The sequence below is a fragment of the Dryobates pubescens genome, chromosome 13 (genome assembly GCF_014839835.1).
Source record: "Dryobates pubescens isolate bDryPub1 chromosome 13, bDryPub1.pri, whole genome shotgun sequence".
Lineage (NCBI taxonomy): Eukaryota > Metazoa > Chordata > Aves > Piciformes > Picidae > Dryobates > Dryobates pubescens.
The window spans coordinates 9,008,412-9,027,766 of record NC_071624.1 but is presented as its reverse complement, the minus strand read 5'-3'; the positions used below and the strand labels follow the sequence as shown (position 1 = coordinate 9,027,766).

Genomic DNA, 19,355 nt, shown 5'->3' with positions numbered 1-19,355 from the left:
CAACAGTGGTCAGGTGCTGGAACAGGCTCCCCAGGGAGATGGAGTCACTGTCCCTGGAGGTGGTCAAGAAACATGTGGACATGGCCCTTGGGGACATGGTGTGATGGCCATGGTGGCAGAGGGTTGAGGGTTGGACTCGATGATCTTAGAGAGCTTTTCCAATGCAAACAATTCTGTGGTTCTGTGAAGGAAGTGCTGTGGCCTCCTGCACGGTCTTTGGCTTCTCCTCTTTCCACCTGTGGTGGCTGGAACCCCAGCTGGAGGGTTTCCTCCTGCCAGCACCAGCAGGTACAGTGGGAATGGCTGAGCTGCTGCTGGGACAGGGAAAGCCAAGGAGCCACAGGGTGAACGTGAGAGGTGAGGGGTGCTGTGACCCTCTAAACATGACAGGCCCTGAGCCAAGTCTCACAGGTCAGGGAGCAGAAGCTTGGGCCCAAGTGGAGGGTGCTGTGCAGTGGTGCTAGTCACAGAAGGTTAAGGTGCTCTAGTTCTGGAGGAGAGGAGGAAGAGGGAGCAGGGCTGGTACCTCCTTCTCCTCCCTACACTGGCAGCATTACCAGCAGCACCTCCCTTGGCGGGAGCAGGTTGGTGGCTTCTTGCAAGGAAGGCACAGCCTCCAGCCTTGCCTAGAGCTGCTGCTTCCTCCTCCCTCTGCCCAGCTGCTTGCTGTGCGAGTCCCACCTCAGCAAGGACATCACTGCAGCGGAGGCTCGTGCCTGCAAGCTGGAACTCCTCAGACGGGCGAAGCCTAGCCAAGCAAGGGCTGCCTTGGCTCTCAACCCACCAGCAGAAATAATATCCATGAGACTCCAAGCTGTTTCAGGTTTTATTTTAGAATTTATAAAATTCCAGTGTCATCCATACTCATGAGCCTTTGTACATGTTTGCATATAGTCTCCAGATTCCAAAGTTAAGGCCAAGGGATCATTGCTATGGAAACGTACAATATGGAAGACGTCAAAGAGGAAATGGACACATGCCACAGTCTGCTGCAGAAGGAGGGGTGGGGGGGACAGTACTAGGTACAATCACTTCATGACCTTCTTTAGAGTGGAGGGTCGGGCTATGGGGCACGAGCCCAGGTGGCGCTGCCCCAAATGTAACTCAAGCCTGGCTGTGCAACTGGTGAGAGCTGGGGGGGGGAGGGGCCTAAAGAGGAAGAGGCTGGTGATAGGCTTGGTGATGCAGGACAGACCTAAACTACGGGGATAACCAGTTTGTAACAGACACAGATGGGAGGGTGCCACCCTAGCTCTGCCTGACCCACCCTGTCTCCCCTGCAGGAGGCAAGGCCACCCTGCCCTTCCAGAGAAGCCAGGTGCCCTGCAACATGCCGTGGTCAGCTTCAGTCACTTCTCAAACTTAAGGAACACACTGTGAGCTTTTGGTTCAACTTCTGCAGAGCAGCCTCTTCCAAGAAGAGCTGGTGCAGGAAGGAGAAGCACTGGCCTGTCAGGCCTGCCAGAGAGAGGGAGAGGCAAGAGCCCTGGGCTCAGCTTGCCAGAGTTCTGGGCCTCTGCTGCTTAAGCAGCGCTAAAGAAGAGAGGCTAGGGACTCCTGCTTGTCCGAGAGCTGAAGCAGCTGGGATAAAGAACAGCTCGGATTGCAAACGCTGTAGGACTGAGGCAGGGAAAGGAGGGAACCCAGACCCCACGCTCCCTGCCTCCTTCCACAAAGACATGGCTGGAGGAGCTTGGACACAGCCCTCTGTGAGCAAGCGCTGGCAGGGCCTAGGTGCAAGCGGCCCAGAGTATGGAGCATGGATCACCCTCTACCCATACGATGGAGGCCTCCGGGAGGGCTCAAGGCCCCAGGCCAGCAGTCGCTCAGTGCCACCGGAGCAGAAGCCTGACTAACGAGCCCTGCAGCTAGGGGCAAGGCTGCACCTCTGGCCTGGGACTGAACCCTGGTATGGCTTAGCAAACAGCCCCAGGGTTCTGATTCACAGCCTGCCTCTTCATCAGCACACCCAGCCTGCTGCCAGAGGAGCTCCCACAAAGGGCTCCTCCTGCTTCTCCTCCACACTTCTGCTCTGGAGGCCAGGGCAAGAGCTGGAACAGCTGTTTACCCACTGACACTGAGAGGCTGCCATCGTACTGACTTTTGAGGTAGAAAGAAGGCAACGGTACCAGGGTCCCTACCGCTCACCTCTAGGTGCTGCAGTGCTAGCAGACAACTACAGCTTCTCACGCTTGTGCTTCCCACCAGCTTCTCCTGGGCCGCGCCGCTGCGGCCGCTTTGGTGACCCAAACCTATCCCCATCCAGTGAGTCTGTGATGTGCTGGCTGCTCTGCCTGCTCACGCTGCTGGCTGCTGGGGAGGGTGACCACGGGTGGCTGGGCGCTAGGAAGGGCTCTGTCGTCACACACTGGAAGACTCATCGAGCGTGCAGGCTGAGGCTGTGCTTGCTGCGCTGCCAGGGGCGCGCTCGCTACGCGCTGCGCTCGGAGGCGTTGCCTTGGCCAGACTGCCGGATGGTGCTCTAGCCCCTTCCATCTCTGCTGCCTCTACAGCCTGCTGAAGAGTTTGCTCCTTCAAAAAGCAAGTTTCTGACCTTTCAGATTGTTTTGAAGCTCTCCCCACAGTCAGCATTAAATGAATTTTTGGCAGTTAAAAGAGGGGGGGAAAGAAAGAGTTGATTGCACTCTACAAAGGTAAGGTAAGGCCTGGGATAAACACAAAGGAAAGAGGGCAAACGTTTTGGCTTTAGAAAGTCAAGGAAATTTATTTCCTGAGGTCATGAGACAGGAAGTAGATTCCTAGCCACAGTAAAGGAGGTCTCCTAATGAAGGCGAGAATGCCTAGTAAGACATGCTCAAGAGAGCAGATTGCTCTGCCAGCGCTTGGGAAGCTGCAAATCGTAGCCACTTGGAGTCAATTATGAAGTTTCTAACAAAAACACACACATTTAGTGTTTGAATCTGACTGGAAGTCTTGTTCCAAAGGAGGAAAGAATATCTATCGAGAGATGAGGGTGGGTCCTAGCCACGGTGATAGCTGAGGGGAGCAGGATGGGGTCTAGCACTCCAGACACCATTAGGAGACCTCTTGGGACAATTGACTTTTGCTCCAGCCGCTGGGTCAGATTTCAGACAGAAGCATTTGTGGCAGGTTAGTGTCAGGTCAGCGGGCTGGAGGAGGTTCTGCTTCCAGGTCATTATCGTTTGGGTCCCCAGGGAAGAGTCTTGGGGGCCACTTGAGCCCCAAAGCTGGGGAAGTCTTCAGAACTGCTCATATCAGGGGCCTAGAGCAAACAAAAATGGAACAAGTTAAGCTCCTGCCCTGCTGGGAACGTGCACGGTGTGCCCCTGAGCTAAGCAGCATTTCTAAGGCCCCAGCAGCAGAGGCAACAGGCAAGTGCTGAAAGGGATCATTATGTCCTTCAGACAGTGGACAGCCAAGCCACCCATGAGGAGAGGCTGAGGGAGCTGGGATTGTTTAGCCTGGAGAAGAGGAGGCTCAGGGGAAACCTTATTGCTCTCTACAACTACCTGAAGTGAGGTTGTAGCCAGGTGGAGGTTGATCTCTTCTCCCAGGCAACCAGCACCAGTACAAGAGGACACAGTCTCAAGCTGCACCAGGGGAAGTTTAGGCTCAAGGTGAGGAGAAAGTTCTTCACTGAGAGTTGTTAGGCATTGGAATGGGCTGCCCAGGAAGGTGGTGGAGTCACCATCCCTGGAGGTGTTCAAGAGGGGACTGGATGTGGCACTTAGTGCCATGGTCTAGTAGTCCTGAGGTCTTTGGGTGACAGGTTGGACTTGATGATCTTTGAGGTCTTTTCCAACCTTATTGATTCTATGATTCTATGACCTTTAGGAGTGTGCAGATAGCAGCAAATGGCAGGTGGATCAAGGGCTTCAAGGACCCAACCTCAGTAACTCAGTGGGGAGAAGTGGGGTCAGGCCAGTCCCACAGCAGCTGTCCCAGCTCACTGCTCCCAGATAGAGCACAGCTGCAAACACTGAGCCAGTTCTGTGCTCCAGCAGAAGAGTCATGAGTCCTGGGGCCCCATCCCTACCACTAAAACCAACATGACCTGGCAAGACACTTTCTGGTAATGGTGCCCCATTGCTCAGCAGCTCCACAAATCAGTCTGGGTGAGAAGAGACAGCTTCAGAAGCTGGAGAGACAGAGCCCAGGCCTGCTCTCAGCTTGCACAGACCAGAGGGAGCAGAAGGGCCCTTCACTATTTTCTCTGCTACCACAGGAGGGAGGGTGCTCAGTGTCCCCAGCTGAGACAAGAGGGCCAGACCTCAAAGTCAGTCCTTGGCAGAAGGTGCCACATGCCCTTTGCCCCCAGGCCTGTAGCAGAAGCAGCACTCACCTTTTCATTGTTGACAGTGGCCCAGGGAGCATCTCTCACCACAAAGCCCTTGGATGGAGCCTTGGACTCTTCATGTGAGGAAGGTTTCATATACACCTGCATTGCCTCGTTATCCACTACATCTGCAAGCTGCAGTGACAATCTAGTTAGCAGGGGAACCTTGACAGCTCTTCCAAATAACATTAGACACCCCCCTTCCCTCACTGTGCTGCAACCCATCCAAGGTTGCCACTCTGTCCTACAAAGACCAAACAGTGCTTCTGCACTAGCTTGAGGGCTACCAACTCCTAACTGATGTAAGCTGCAGCAAGGTACATATGTGCACATGCTGGTGGTATCCCAGCACTCTCATTGTCCTTTCCTGGGCAGTGGGGCCAGTCCTTGCACTGTTTTGCAGTGCCCACTTGGTCTGAGGGACAGCTGCACAGGGCTTGAGCTCTCTCATGCAGCAGTAGAAAACATCACATGGAGATACTTCAGAGATCTACCTCTATAGCAGAGGAAATCCTTGCTAAGCCCCTGCTGAACACTTACATATTCCTCCTCCAAGTTGAGGATGTGATCAATAGCTTCTTCCACATTCTCAGGGAGTCCTGTCACAGTCACACAGTTGGGGTCAGGAGCTCCACTCTGGGGAAAGCGAATATCCACCTGCAACACAAGAGACCAGACAGGACTTACATCTGCACATCTGAAAAACCACAGGCTCCCCTTCACCCTTCTCATAGATTCACAGAAAGAAAAGCTCTGATCTGTTCAACTGCCACAAGTCTGTTTAGGATCTCCACAGTTCAGACACTGGTGGTACACTGACATATACCTGTCCTTAAAGCCTGGCAGAACAGAATCTGAAGTAAAGACCCATCTTCCTGCAGCCCCTGCTGTTCACACAGCCCAGGGGCCCTCCTGGAAAGAAAAAGACCTGGGGGTGCTGGTTGACAGATAGAGGTGTGCCCAGGTGGCCAAGAAGGCTACCAGCATTCTGGCATCAGTCAGCAACACTGATGAGCAGGACCATGGCAGTGATGTCTCCCTGTTGTCAGCACTGGTGAGGCCATACCTCGAGTACTGGGTTCAGTCTGGGGCTCCTCATTACAAGAAGGACATTGAGGTGCTAGAGCACATCCAAAGGGCAGTAAGGCTGCTGAAGGGTGTGGGAAACAGGTCTGGTAAGGAGCAGCTGAGGGAACTGGGGTTGTTTAGCCTGGAGAAGAGGGAGCTGAGGGGAGACCTTCTGTCTCTCTACAGCTCCCTGAAAGGAGGTTGGAGTGAGGTGGAGGTTGGTCTCTTCTCCCTAGTATCAGGTGATAGAACAAAAGGAAATGGCCTGAAATTGTGTCAGGGGAGGGCTAGATTGGAGATTAGGGAAAATTTCTTTGCTGCAAGAGTGGTCAGGCATTGGAACAGGCTGCCCAGGGAGGTGCTGGAATCACCATCCCTAGAGGTGTTCAAGAAATGTGTGGACATGGCACTATGGGGACACGGTTTAATGGCCACAGTGGTGCTGGGTTGACAGCTGGACTCAAGGATCTTCCAAGTGTTTTCCAGCCAAAATAATTCTATTACTCCACAAAGTGTTCTGACAGTGCTGCAAGCTATTTCACACCATCAATCCATGGGCATGAAGCACAATAAGCTTTGTTTCCCCCACAGATAAAACTGGTCCTGGCTGACAATCACTACATGGAGCTGGCGTAGTGCACCCCTTGCACAGAGCCAGAGCTCTCTCACAGCTCACCTTCCAGATGGGAGAAAGCAAGCCACACAAGACAGGACCAAAACCCAAGGCAGCTCATTTAGGAACCAAACAGCTCATTTCAACAACAGCCCAGCCAAGATACGGGTCCCCAGAGTCTCATCAACCTGAATTCACATTCACTACTACCTCTGGAGTAAAGCACCCTGCTACTGCCACACGTTTGAAGGGCAGAGGTGCCCTTCCCAGAGCCAAGTTTGCCAAGCATTACCTCTTTTGGAATCCTGGAAGTGTGTCAAGATTCCCAAAGTCAAGGGAATCAACAGCGGCCTAGAGAAATGAATAAAGCCAGAGTATTTCCTTGAGCTCAGCTCAAGCTGAGGAGGTCTGGGTACAGTTTCCTTCCAGAGCCCCCAGCAACAGACCTGGTTGTCCACTTGAAGTAACTGGAGTAGCTGACATGACCACATCCTCCCTTTGAAGGCCTGTCTGAAAGAACCTCACTAAAAGAGGGCTGCACAGAGGGGCAGAGCTGGAGGTGAGCAGGGCAGCCCTGGCTTCTCCGTTGCTTCTGTTCCAGATGAAGGCGCTCAACGGGAACAAGACTCAAAGACCAGAAGGAGCCTGACACTCCTAAGTTTAACCCCTTGCACCAAGCTGCTACCAAGCTCTTAGCACACGAGCAAGCAGCACCACTGCCACCCAGGCCCAGCCCAAGAGGCGCTGCGTGCCCCCAGCACTCACCTTGAACTCGTCCATGATTTTGCGGATGGCTTTGCCGCGCGCGCCGATGATGCGCGCGTGAACGCGATGGTCCAGGGTCACGTCCTCGGACACCATCTGCTCCAGCTCGCCAACGATCTTCATGATGGCATCCCGGGCAGCCTCGGCATTCTTTTCATAGCCAGTGATGGTGATCTGGTCTTGGGCCTGGGGTACAGGGAAGAGTGGAAGAGACCAGGCTGATAAGCAGCTGAGCAAACCTTTTCCCTGGGGCTCAACCCTTTTCCCCTTCACTTTACCCAAAGGCAATGCAGGGAGTTCAGAGCCCTAGAGAAGATGCTGTGCTCATGGAGAATCAGCAGCCCTCTTTACACCCCCTCCAAACTCTCACCTGGGTTTCATCGTCCTTGTCAGGGAACTGGATGTTGACCTCATGCTCTGTGCGTATCTGGGTGATCACTGCTCCCTTCCGCCCGATAATCTTAGGGTGGTATTTGGGATCCACGGTAACCGTCAGCTTGAAGCTTCGCAAGGCCTGCAGCAGGAGAAGCAGAGTGAGATACACCAGAGCAGGGAACACAGCACAGCTGGTCCAGAAGTGTCTATCTAAGTCCCAGTGTTTCTTTCTAGCATCTGAGATACATGGTACAGATTCTGCAGGGTCATGCTTGAGTGTTTGTGGCTACACAAGAGCACTCAAGGCAAGTATTGTCCGGAGCCTTGAGCTTCCTCCAAGTTCAGCAAGGAACTACAAGTAACAAACAACTATCCCAACTCACACTTCACTTATTTCCTCACAGCTGTGATAAGGATTCAGTGAAAATAGGTACAGAGAGATTCCTAGCACAGTGAGGTTCCCACCCTGAAGCCTCTTGAAGGTACATGAAGGCATGACAGGGCCTCAGACGGTCCAAAGTTACCCAAAGCAGAATCCCAAAACTCTCCCATCACTTCTTGAACTTACACACTACACCTGTGCAGCACCTGAGTGATCTTAAAAGCCAAGGGGGGCCAGGAGTCTGTGCACCTTCTGAAAGGACACCCAGAGGTGGAAGCCTTGTTTGGCTAAAGGGAAGGACAGGCACAAGCCTTACCCGATCCTCTTGCTCAGCTTGCAGCTCCTTCACTCTTTCCAGCAGCCCAGCCTTGGCACGGTCCAGGTTGGTAGCCAGGCCAGTGATAGTGATGATATCAGACTGCAGCTCAGGAGCAGGGACCTGGATGTTCACCTGAGAAACAAACAGTGGTTATGCTTTTGTATCACTTATAGTGCCCATCACTGCAGGCTGGCATCTTGCTGATCCTCTCCACCGCTAAGGCCAGCTTCCAACCAGACTGCTCTGGTGGTCATCTGGTCTAACCTCCCTGCTCAAGCAAGACCACTTAGAGTCAGTTGTCTGGGACCATATGTAAGTTCTTTTGAATAGAACCTTGTTTCTTCAGCACTCAGCAGTGCCTGTGCCAGCCTGGAGAGGCTAGAAAGCAAATAGACATTCAGCAGCACTGTCTGCAGCCAACCTGCAGTAGCCTCAAGAATCCTGGTGGGCTTCTGGGGAATTCTCCCAAATAGGCAGGCATAGCAGAGCTGTTTCCCATGGCTTAGGAGAACAACTCTCACACTGATGAGGAAACGCTGTAGGCACCAAATAAGCCATGCAACACTTAGCAGCATCAACACTGATCACACAGTCTCAGCATGAAGCCTACCAAGCCCCAGAGCCGCAGACTACATCGCACAGGTCTCCTTTTCTCCTTACAGAGCCTGTATTCCATGGTCAATGACAGTTCTGATCATCTCTCAACTGATTGCCACCACCACAAACATGGTGACTATGGATTGTCCAGGACAGAGAAGATGGGGAGAAGGGCAACAACTTACTTCAAATTCATCCATCATTTTGCGTATCCCACTGCCTTTCTGGCCAATGATGTAACGGTGAAGATCAAAGGGAACTTCCACCTCAATGGTGACAGGAACCAAAGCCTGCAGGTGAGGGAGCACAGTTTATCAGTTGAAAGACTTCTCCTGCCTTTCAGCCTGCCATACTCCTGGCCCAAAAGAACATGTTGCTAGATACAAACTCTACAGGAAGAGAGAACAGCTGCAAACACCAAGATGACCTCTTGAGTGTCAAAGCATTTTTCCCAAAGCGACAATCTTAAACACCACCTCTGGCAGCAGGTTGGTTTCATATCCTTGGCTTCCGTCTATGAGACTTGAAAAACATCACCAAAGCTAGAATGATTCAGAGTCTTCCTCTTTCCAGCTTTTTGCGGTGACAGAGGTGGAGGTGAGCTTGCCATGAAACAAGCACATCCTGCTTTTATGGCAAGCAGCTCGGGGCTGCCCACGAGCTTCAACAGTTATAAGATCAGGCACTGTGATTCAAGCTAAACCATGGAGCAGAGGACTTCCTTTGAGCAGTACAGACCAGCTCTACAGTTAGCATCAGAGGGCAACTGGAATGCCACCTTAACTGAGCAGCTCATATTACCACCCACTAGGTGTTCAAGAAACATGTGGACACGGCACTTTGGTTTAATGCCATGGTGGTCTCAGAGGTTTCTTCCAACTGCAACAACTCTGTGATAAAGCCTGCAGTGAACTGCTTCCATCAGGCCATCACTACCTGAGAGGACTAGGGGGCTTGGAAAGCCACCTACCTGCAGCGCCTCCTTGGCTGCCTCGCACTTCTCCCTGCGCCCAGAGATGATGATGATATCACACTTCTTGGGGGAGCTGGGATCCACATCCTTCCCCTCCTTGCCTTCCCCACCTTCCTCACCATTCTCCTGCACAGCTGGCTCTGCAACAGGGGCTGGCAACACGGAAAGTCTCATGTCAAATGCACAGAGCCCCCTCCTTGCTTAACATGCCCCCCTCTAGGTCCTCAGCCTGGGCTTTGCCACAGGAGGCCAGACACTACAGGCTGCTGTGGAGGAGCCCACTCCTAGCACAGGTAGCTTGCCATGGCTTGGCCTGGAATGAGCAGGACAAGAACATTCACCAAGGCAGTCTGCTTCACACCTTCCTGCACAGAACTGACACTGCCTCTGCCTGCAGGAGAAGGATCTGCAGTTGCACTACAGAAGCAGAGGCTGCAGTCCTCCTTTAGGAGAGGCAGTAAGGCTGTCAGCTCCTCCCTCAGAGATATTCACCAGCACAGCACCCGAAGGGTGGGGCTTGGCCAAAGCGCTCAACAGGTTCCAGCTGTGCTGGATTCAGTACATCCAGCATGAAGAGCAGGAGAGCTCAGAGACCTTAGTAAACCTGTAGAACCATTTTTGCCAGGGTTGGTCCTCATGTTGCCTGTGCCCTGTGGCAAGAACACGTTCAGAAGACCCAAGTCTGCATTTTACCTCAGAAAAGTGTCCCCTCTTCCAAAGAGGGCAAGGTTGACGGTAAGCCAGATTCAAGGGCACTGCAAGGAACACTTAGGGTCACTTCTCCATAGATTTAAGTAGAAATCTCCACTGGTATGGGGTGTAGGCTACACTATGCTATATATTCATTTGATCACTCCAACTACCACATGAACATGCATCCATGGACACACCTGGGTTCTCCTCCCTGTCAGGGAATTTGATCTGGACGCCATAGTCCCGGGTGATCTGCTGGATCCGGGATCCTTTGGGGCCCATAATGGAGCGGTGGAACTTTTGTGGAATGGTGCATTCAATTGTCACTTGGGCTTCCTAGGAGAAAGCAGAGTTGTAGCTCTATTGTGATGCAACCTCTTAAACAGCAGGAAGCTTGTGCTTGGTGAAATCCGTAATGGACTGGATGTAGAAAGGAGTTAGAAAAGGGAACAGCTGCTGGTAGGGGAAGAACTGAAAGCTTCCTAGAATCCTTCCTCTCTCAGACAGGTTAGCAGAGGATTTCTTTAATGAAGGCTGCCTCCAACCCATGATGTCAGAGGCTTCTGAGTCCAAAGCTCTTCATTACTCTGAAAGCTTGGAAACATTAGAAAAAAGGAGAAGGATAAAAAAGGAGGGAAGGGAAGAGAAGAGGTTCCAGAACTCACTGTTTCCCAGAGTCATTATTAACAGCACAGGAAAAGCCCAAACAGCAACCACTGCCCAACACCAAGCATGGAAAGGCACAAGAAGGTTCCACTCTATTAATGTTCAGAAGTACACAAAACAAGGGCCTCCAATTTCTACTCCTAAAACCCAAGAAATGGTCAAAGGAGGCAATTGCTTCCTGCAGCATTGCCATTTTGGAGCCAACTGCCACTCCTCAGGCCAGGAACTACAGTCTGCAGACTTTGTAAGCTGACAGCAAAGTTTTAGATCCCCAATCTACTGTGAGACTTGTTCCTTCACAGCTTGGCTGTACAGTGGGTTGAAGGAGGGCACTGCTGGAGCAACAAAGCATAATGGGAACAGTTGTCCTGCGACATACCAGGTCCTCAATGATCTCGTGGATGCGTTTCTTGGCTGCCTCCACGCAGTCCTTGGCTCCTTTGAGGGTGACTTTGTCGCTCTGGGTGCCGGAGCGGGGGAAGCTGACCATCACACCACCGTACTCGTCTGCAATCTCACGCAGAACCTGCCCTCTCCGGATCACGAAGTGGCGGTGGTGCTTGGGGTCAACCACCATGGAGTCTTCAACCACGTTATCCTGCCAACAGATGACAGCCACTCAATCCTGCCTGCCTCAGTGCAGGAGTTTTGCTTCACTCAACAGCAATCAGTTTACAGCCTCCCTCCAGCAAGTAAGGATGACCTTTTGGGGCTCACACAAAGGGCAGCAGACAGCTTCAGGACAAAGAGGTACTCTACACCAACTCCTTACTTTTTGCTACAGTGACAGGCAAGAAAGTAGAAAGAGTATTTCATACCAGGTTCTTGATGAGGGCCTCCAATTCCTTCTGTGCCTCTTTGACAGCCTCCTCAGTTCCCATGATAGTAATCAGCTCTTGATCTTTGTCCTCAGAGGTTGGGAAGATGATGCGGGCCCCAGTGTTGTCACGCACCTTACGGATGTTGCCACCGCCCTTGCCAATAAGGAACTTGTGGTACTCTGGCTTTGCACGGAGGTCCACCGTGTAACTCTTGGTTTGCTGAAAGGAGTCACATACTCATGGAACACACAGACAATACACATCAACGACAAGGTGCTGCCTGCACCCACACACAGAGTTGCAAGAGCGAGGCAGAGGAAGCATGCCATCAACATCAGAAAGGTACAAGACATCTTACATCCAGAACAGGACCCAAACGATGTTCTCAAGGCTGAAAAGCTAACTCGGCATAAAAGTGAGAACATGAGCAGGAAAGACTTCCATAGGAGATGAGGGCCTGTCCCAGTATAGGTTGGCAAGTGACCTGCTGGAAAGCAGTGTAGGGAAGAGGGACCTGGGGGTCCTGGTGGATGCAAGGATGACAACGAGCCAGCAATGTGCCTTTGTGGCCAAGGTGCCCAGTGGCATCCTGGGGTGTATTAGAAGGGTAGTAGTTAGTAAGTCAAGAGAAGTTCTCCCCCTCTACTCTGCCCTGCTGAGGCCACATATGGAATAGTGTCCAGTTCTGGGTCCCTCAGTTCAAGAAGGGCCTCAGGGAACCACTTGAAAGAGTCCAGCACAGAGCCACAAAGATGCTGAAGGGAGTGGAACATCTCCCTGCTGAGGAAAGACTGAGGGAGCTGGGGCTCTTCAGCTTGGAGAAGTGGAGACTGAGTGGTGACCTCATTCATGTTTAGTAAGATGTGAAGGGCAAGTGTCTGGAGGATGGAGCAAGGCTCTGCTCAGTGATAAGACAAGGGGCAATGCATGCAAGCTGGAGCAGAGGAGGTTCTACAACTTTCAACTCTCACTGTGAGGATGACAGAGCCCTGGAGCAGGCTGCCCAGAGGTTGTGGAATCTCCTCCTCCAGAAACTTTCAAAACCAGCCTGGATGCATTCCTGTGTGACCTGCCCTAGGTGATCCTGCTCTGGCAAGGGTGTTGGACTCAATCACTGGAGGTCCCTTCCAACCCCTAACATTCTGCAATTCTGCATGACATTTACACAAGCCAGCCTGACAATTTGCTGACTGCTGGTTGCAGAGGCAGCCAACTGATCAGGAGAACAAGTCCACAAGCTGATATTAGAAAGGGCTTTTTCTGGCTATTAAAATGACCAGCTGGTCAGTCAACTCACAGCTCAGTGCAAGTTCTCAAAACCAGATACATGCAGTGTAATGGAAGAACTGGAGCTGGAATTCAGACAGAGGTCAAGAAAAATGTAGAAGAGGTAACAGCAGAGAAAGCTGCTTCAGAGAAGCGTGGATACCAAATAACATTCAAACTACAGGAGTGGGGGAGTCTTAACCCTTTGAGAAGCATTAGCCAGTTCTTCTACCCATGGGAGAAGAACTCATTATCTTATCTTTTAATCATCCCAACAGGACTCAAATCCCTCAAAAGAGCATTAGGTTGGCTGATGCCAGAGGTTTCCCAGCAAGCAAAGGGGATCACTTCAATACCCAAAATGAAATGGCTAGCCAAAACTATCTGCTCCTTCCCTTATAAGACAAGGCTCACCTTCTCCTCTGCCAGGTGCAGCAGCTGTTTCTTGGCTTTCTCCACATCCTGGGCTGGGCCCCTGATGGTCACTGTGTCACTGCCAGAGCCCTCAGTAGGGAAATGGATGTGTACTCCACCACACTCCTCCATAATGGAGCGGATGAAGCGGCCTTTGGCGCCGATGAGGGAATTGTGCAGTTTGGAAGGAATAGAGACCTCCACCTCTGTGATGTTGGCCTAAGAGAAAACAGTACCAAACTGTTAGCTAAGCTGCTAAAATGCATTAGCACCCACCCTGCTTACCCTCTAACCACCATGTTGCTAGGAGCTTCATGAAGTTATGTGTAAGGAATGACTGACCAGAGGTGCTTGAGACTGGCTGCTCCTGAGAGTGGCAGCCACAAACTCACAGACTGACACTCACATTTGCCTGCTCCCTGTCCACCCAGCTCTACCTCACTGCTAGCACTTCTGTATTTATGTCTTCTAGCAGCATTTTCAAGTCCCTCATCTGCACATCCCTTTAGCCAGATACGGCGACGACGGAGGTTCTCGGAATCAATATGGCCAACCAATATGATCAGTATTGATCCTTTATTGTTCCAGTATTGCAGGCCTATGGCTCAGGCCTATGGTGAAAGCATGGCACAGCAAAGCATGGAAGGAGAGGAGACAGGACAGGCAGAAAAAGAAGAAGTGCATAGCAAGGAAACTGCTACAACTTATATAAACTCAGGGTGCCTTGCTGGCATGGACTCATTGGTCCCCTATGAGTGACCACACATCACACCATTGTAGATTATTGGTCCAACTACTGATGACACGCGAGGTTTGTTGATGCAGGTGCATGTCCTGTTGTCCCGAGATAACTCACTATGTTTCTAGCTAGCAGCGTCTTGTTTTAGTTACAGTGCTGCAGGCACAGCACTGTTTTGGCATACTGGTAGCTGGCTCTGCACTTATGCTGAGCATGGCCTACCACCATGTCAGGCTCTTAGGCCTGCACTGCCAGATTGCTCACACTGCTCGTCGCTGGTGTTCCCACACAGCCCAGACGTTTCACTCACCAGCTCTTTCTGGATGGCAAGAATTCTGTGGCGAGCAGCCTCACAGTTTGCTCTCTTGCCTGTGATAACAATTGTCTCCGAGTTGCTGTTCTCTGCTGGGAGGTCAATTTTGGTGTTGCTTTCTTCACGGATCTGGTAAAAGGAAAAAGTTGTCTCAGAGGTGTTCCATGTCAGAAAAAAGCCCTTGGAAGTTACATATTGTGTCCAGTTCTGGACCCCTCGGATCAAGAAGGACCTCAGCAACTGCTTGGAAGAGTCCAGTACAGAGTCAAAGATGTTGAAGGGAGTGGAACATCTCTCTGCTGAGGAAAGGCTAAGGGAGCTGGGGCTCTTCAGCTTGGAGAAGAAGAGACTGAGGGGTGACTTCATGCATCGTTATAAAGACATGAAGGGCGAGTGTTGAGAGGACAGGGGCAGGCTCTCTTCACTGATGTCCAATGATAGGACAAGGGGCAATGGGTGTGAGCTGGAGCAGAGGAGGTTCCTTGGGAACACAAGGGAAAACTTTTTCACTGTGAGGGTGACAGAGCACTGGAGTAGGCTGCCCAGAGAGGTTGTGGAGTCTCCTTCTCTTGAGACTTTCAAAAACAGCCTGGATGCATTCCTGCGTGACCTGCCGTAAGTGATCCTGCCCTGGCAAGGGTGTTGGACTTGGAGGTCCCTTCCAGCCCAAACCATTCTGTGATTTGACATCACCAATGAGCAGGAGAGAGCAGTGAGTGCTATTTAGCTGCAGGCAGTGACCATAGTGAGGACTGGAGAGAGGCAATACACCTCACCTTCTTGATGTTGGCACCTCCTTTTCCTATGATGTTCTTGTGGAATTGTTTGAAGATGGGGACAGAAATAGAAAAGCTGTTTTCAACCTAAGGCAGAAAGGAAAAAAGAATTGAAAACTCCATTGTCATAGCAAGTGAAGCCCTGTCCCAGGAACTGCTAAGCAAGCTTCTGACAACAGGCTTATACCCAAGGAAGTTCTCTATATGAGACATGAGCAAGAATAAGCATATAGCCCTTAAATAACAGGTATCACCCCACCTCCAGTCAGTGTCCACAGCTCCCTAACTATGAGGTGTTTCAGCCCTAGCCAAGCCAGTACAGGTCTGCTTTACTTCAGGACTATGCAGGCACACAGGAGAGATCAGCACACCGAAGTCCTCCTTACCAGGTCTGCCACCATCTTTTGCATGTACTTGGTGCACTTCTCCACCTCGTTTTTGGGCCCTCTGAGTTGGACGATGTCACTCTTGTGCGCAGGGTCTGGGAAGTTGATGATAACCTGCAGGAGATGGACATGTACAGCCAGCTCAAGCAAAGGCAAGAATTGCTGTGTCAGCCACAAGCAGGACTTAGGGAAATCCTACACATCCCCCTTCCCATTCGGAAAAGGGTAACTGTATTAGCAGTGCCCGGCCAAAAGAACTCTTCTTGGACACGCTAGATACAGAGCTGTGACATTTATGAGCTTCAGCAACTCTGTGTCTACCCCTTCAGTAGGAAATATCCCTTCCTCATCTCCTGGAGAGCCTTACCTCTGGGAATTTCTCCCGGATTTCCCGGATCCGCTCACCCTTCTGCCCAATGATGGTCCGGTGGAATTTCTGCTCGATGATTAGGTCCTTGGTGCGTTCATTTTCCTGATGAGAACAGAGTCTGCACTGAGTGCTCAGCAGAAGAGCTGAACTTTCATTTGCCAGTCTGCTGACTGACAGTTCACTTGCCAGCACTGTCCCACTTCCCTCCTCTAGACAACATTTATTCTAGGTTGACAGAGAAGGGGCATCCAAGGGAACAGAAGAACTCATCTGTGAAGAGGAGCTCACGCTCGTCATGGAATCCATGTGCTTAGCAGGCAAGGGGCACACACTTGCACCAGAAGGTTACAAGGGAACACAACAGCCAAACCCCTGCAGCCCCCCAAAGATCACATCCTACTCACCATACGGGAAGCAAGTTCCAGCAGCTCTTTCTTGGCCTGTTGGACCCCCTGTGGGTCTCCTTCAATTCGGATCAGATTGCTCTTCTCGTTGTCCGGAGGAATGCGTACAGACACCTTGTAGAGGTCCTTAATCCTGTTAACTTCAAGGCAAGGAAGCAAGTACCTCGATTATCACTGCTTAGAGCCAATTGTTTCTTGCCAGAGTGAGGCATCTGTTTCCTCCCCAAACAGCACCACATTTAGGATCAGAAGATGATAATTTGTTTCTAATCCCAAATTCTTTTCCTGGGGGAAACTCACCAAGCAGATTTCTACCACCCCCAATTGGCTGCTAAAGCACAATTCACATAGAGCAACTTAAACCCCAAAACAACAAAAAACCAAAGCAAACCTGACAATTTTCCAACTAAAAAAACCCCAAACAACTCATGGCAAAGTGATCCCACCACTGTTCAACCTCCCAACACTCTCACACATTAAAGCTACTCCAAGGCCTCACTGGCCAACATCAAGGCCTCCTCATGCCAACATCACTCAGTAAAAGCAGAGGAAATGTGGTGGAGACAGCATGCTGGGTGAGCTACAGAGCCCCTGATATCATCTACTAAACACAGGGAGTCTGAGCATAAGAGGGATTAGGAAGGCACCCCACTTACTGTTAGCTCCATTCTTGCCAATGAGGTGTCGGTGGAATTTGTGGTCAACATTGATTTCCGCATAATCCATCCGGTTGATCTGTAAAGAATTGCACAGGGCTAAGTAAGGCAGCTCACCACTTCTCCTGAGTTATGCCCTCAGGAACTGCCTACTGCCAGTACTGGCACTGAGTCTCCAGCTTGAATCATAGGATTGTTTTGGTTGGAAAGCACCTCGAAGGCCACTGAGTCCAACCATGGGCCCAACACCACCACGGCCATTAAACCAAGTCCTCAAAGGGCCACATCTGCTTTTTGGAACATGCCATTTTTCCAACACCTCCAAGGGATGGTGACTCCACCACCTCCCTGGGCAGCCTGTTCTAATGCCTGGCCACTCTTGCAGAAAAGAAATTTTTCCTAATATCCAATATAAACCTCCCCTGGCACAATTTCAGGCCATTTCCTCTCATTCTACCTCCTGACACTAGGCAGGAGAGACCGATAACCCCCTCCTCACTCCAGCCTCCTCCCGGGGAGTCGTGGAGAGCAATGAGTTCTCTCAGCCTCTTCTTCTCCACAATAAATAATCCCAGTGCCCTCAGCCACTCCTTGCAGACCTGTTCTCCAGACCCTTACCAGCTTTGTTGCCCTTCTCTGGGCACACTCCAGCCCTTCAATGTCCTTCTTGTAGTGAGGGGCCTAAAATTGAACCCAGTCCTTAAGGTATGGCCTCACCAGTGCTGAGAACTGCCCTGGTCCTGCTGGCCACACTGATGCTGATTGAAGCCCAGAATGTTGGTGGCCTTCTTGGCTACCAGAGCACACTGCTGGCTCATGTTCAGCCAGCTGTCAACCATCTGCACAATACTTATTAAACACTCAAAAGGGACTTAGATGACTCTCCAGCCAACTGATAGAGAACCTTTCCTTCTCTGCATCTACATCTCTGCTGAGTTTTGAAGAATGCTGTTGGTGAGGTGTGTAACCAAGGGTTTTACCCATCTGCCACACAACTTGTCTCCTGCAAGTTGTTAAGCATGTCAAGACATTGCATGGATGTGATAGACATCCAGACTCATAATCTCTGCTCTGTTGCCCCTTCTTCCCCCAATTTCTTGTATACTGGAACCAGTAGCACCAACTTACCAGATCCTTGACCATAACTTCAATCTGTTCCTGAGCCACGTTCACATCTTCTGTAGGTCCTTCCAAAGTGATTTTATCCTCTCCTTCGGTGAATTCAATATGAACCTTGAGAGAAGGTAATGAATCCATGAAGAGTTTTCCAAGATACAAGCCAGATCAATGCTGTTAGCCAGGCCTGTATCATCAGTCCCTGCCACTAAGGGGTGGTTTCCTTCCTACAAACTACACACATCATTCCCATGGTTTCAGAAGGTGGCAACAGCATTCACAGCGTCTAGAGACCAAGGTTTTGGTGCTGCCCTGGAGCCCCACAAGGACTTTGGGGTAGTTACTAACCTAGTCTTTCTATAGACATCATCTAACTCACCAGGGAGAAGCCTCATTGAAGTCAGCATTTGCAGGTATTCTGCTCCATCAATTCTCAAACAAGTTCCACATACAGCTTCCTTTGAAGGGCTCAAGCCATGAGAACAACATAGGCTGAGCAGCGTTTGGCTTCCCTTAATATTAAGATCTGCATCATTTCCTCCCCGGTGTTACCCACGCTTGAATACATTTCTTTTTTATGCAGAGAGTGATCTGGACTAAACTGTACATCAGAGGGTGCTAAGCCAACCAGCTCATCCATACCTTTGGCATCTGCTGAGTTATTTTGGCCAGGTTTTGTCCTTTCTTTCCAATAATGAAACGATGAAGCCAAGAGGGGGCAGAGACCGAGGAGACGGTGAAACTGTTGGCCTGTCGGAGAGGAAAACAGAAGCTGCCTGAGGGACAGACTGAAGACACCGTCACAAAAATTCACTTCCAGTTCCCATGCCACGCCATCAGTGCTGACTGCTAAGCTGCATCTCTAACAGCCCAACAAAGACCACCCCCTCTACTTGTCAGGGCTCACAGATGTATCCTGATGGGACTTGGAGAGGAGGCCTAGCCCATCTGGTCAGTACCTTTGCATAAACTTCAGTCAGCGCCTGCCCAAGCTTTTCAGGCTCGCCTCGCAGTATCACCGTCTCCGAGCTACTGTCAGTGGGTGGGATCTCGACAGAGACTCCAGTTTTCTCCAAGATCTCCTGCAGGGAATTCCCCTTGGGGCCGATGACATACTTGTGCTGGGACTTCTTCACCTCCACTGCAATGGTAGTAGTCTTCTTTTTCTGCAGGGGCAGAGGCAGTAGGGCATTAATTACAGTGGGGCAGGGAAGAGCAGCAAGAAGAGTCACAAGGTGCAGTGAAACTGCGCACCCAGGCAAGAGGAAAGCAAAGGAGCACAGTGCTTCTGCAGGACCCTAGTCCCTGTTGGGCCCCTTCCTACA

The 19,355-nt window shown here is 51.1% G+C and overlaps 1 protein-coding gene across 1 annotated transcript in view; it reads right to left on the bottom strand.

Moving 5' to 3' along the window:
• Positions 1-2,476: 2,476 nt before the first annotated feature.
• The window catches only part of HDLBP (high density lipoprotein binding protein), a 43,943-nt gene continuing 27,064 nt past the window's right edge, over positions 2,477-19,355 (bottom strand). The window contains exons 8-28 of the mRNA XM_054166891.1: positions 18,990-19,196; positions 18,673-18,780; positions 18,043-18,147; positions 16,915-16,993; positions 16,259-16,398; positions 15,852-15,956; positions 15,485-15,598; positions 15,099-15,185; positions 14,320-14,451; positions 13,271-13,489; positions 11,588-11,809; positions 11,149-11,367; positions 10,301-10,439; positions 9,408-9,562; positions 8,623-8,727; positions 7,838-7,972; positions 7,135-7,278; positions 6,765-6,950; positions 4,859-4,975; positions 4,325-4,453; positions 2,477-3,244 (exon numbers count right to left, since the gene is read on the bottom strand). Of these exons, the coding sequence (XP_054022866.1) occupies positions 3,158-3,244; positions 4,325-4,453; positions 4,859-4,975; positions 6,765-6,950; positions 7,135-7,278; positions 7,838-7,972; positions 8,623-8,727; positions 9,408-9,562; positions 10,301-10,439; positions 11,149-11,367; positions 11,588-11,809; positions 13,271-13,489; positions 14,320-14,451; positions 15,099-15,185; positions 15,485-15,598; positions 15,852-15,956; positions 16,259-16,398; positions 16,915-16,993; positions 18,043-18,147; positions 18,673-18,780; positions 18,990-19,196 (2,934 nt within the window). The 3' untranslated portion in view covers positions 2,477-3,157. The remainder of the gene's footprint in view (positions 3,245-4,324; positions 4,454-4,858; positions 4,976-6,764; positions 6,951-7,134; positions 7,279-7,837; positions 7,973-8,622; positions 8,728-9,407; positions 9,563-10,300; positions 10,440-11,148; positions 11,368-11,587; positions 11,810-13,270; positions 13,490-14,319; positions 14,452-15,098; positions 15,186-15,484; positions 15,599-15,851; positions 15,957-16,258; positions 16,399-16,914; positions 16,994-18,042; positions 18,148-18,672; positions 18,781-18,989; positions 19,197-19,355) is intronic.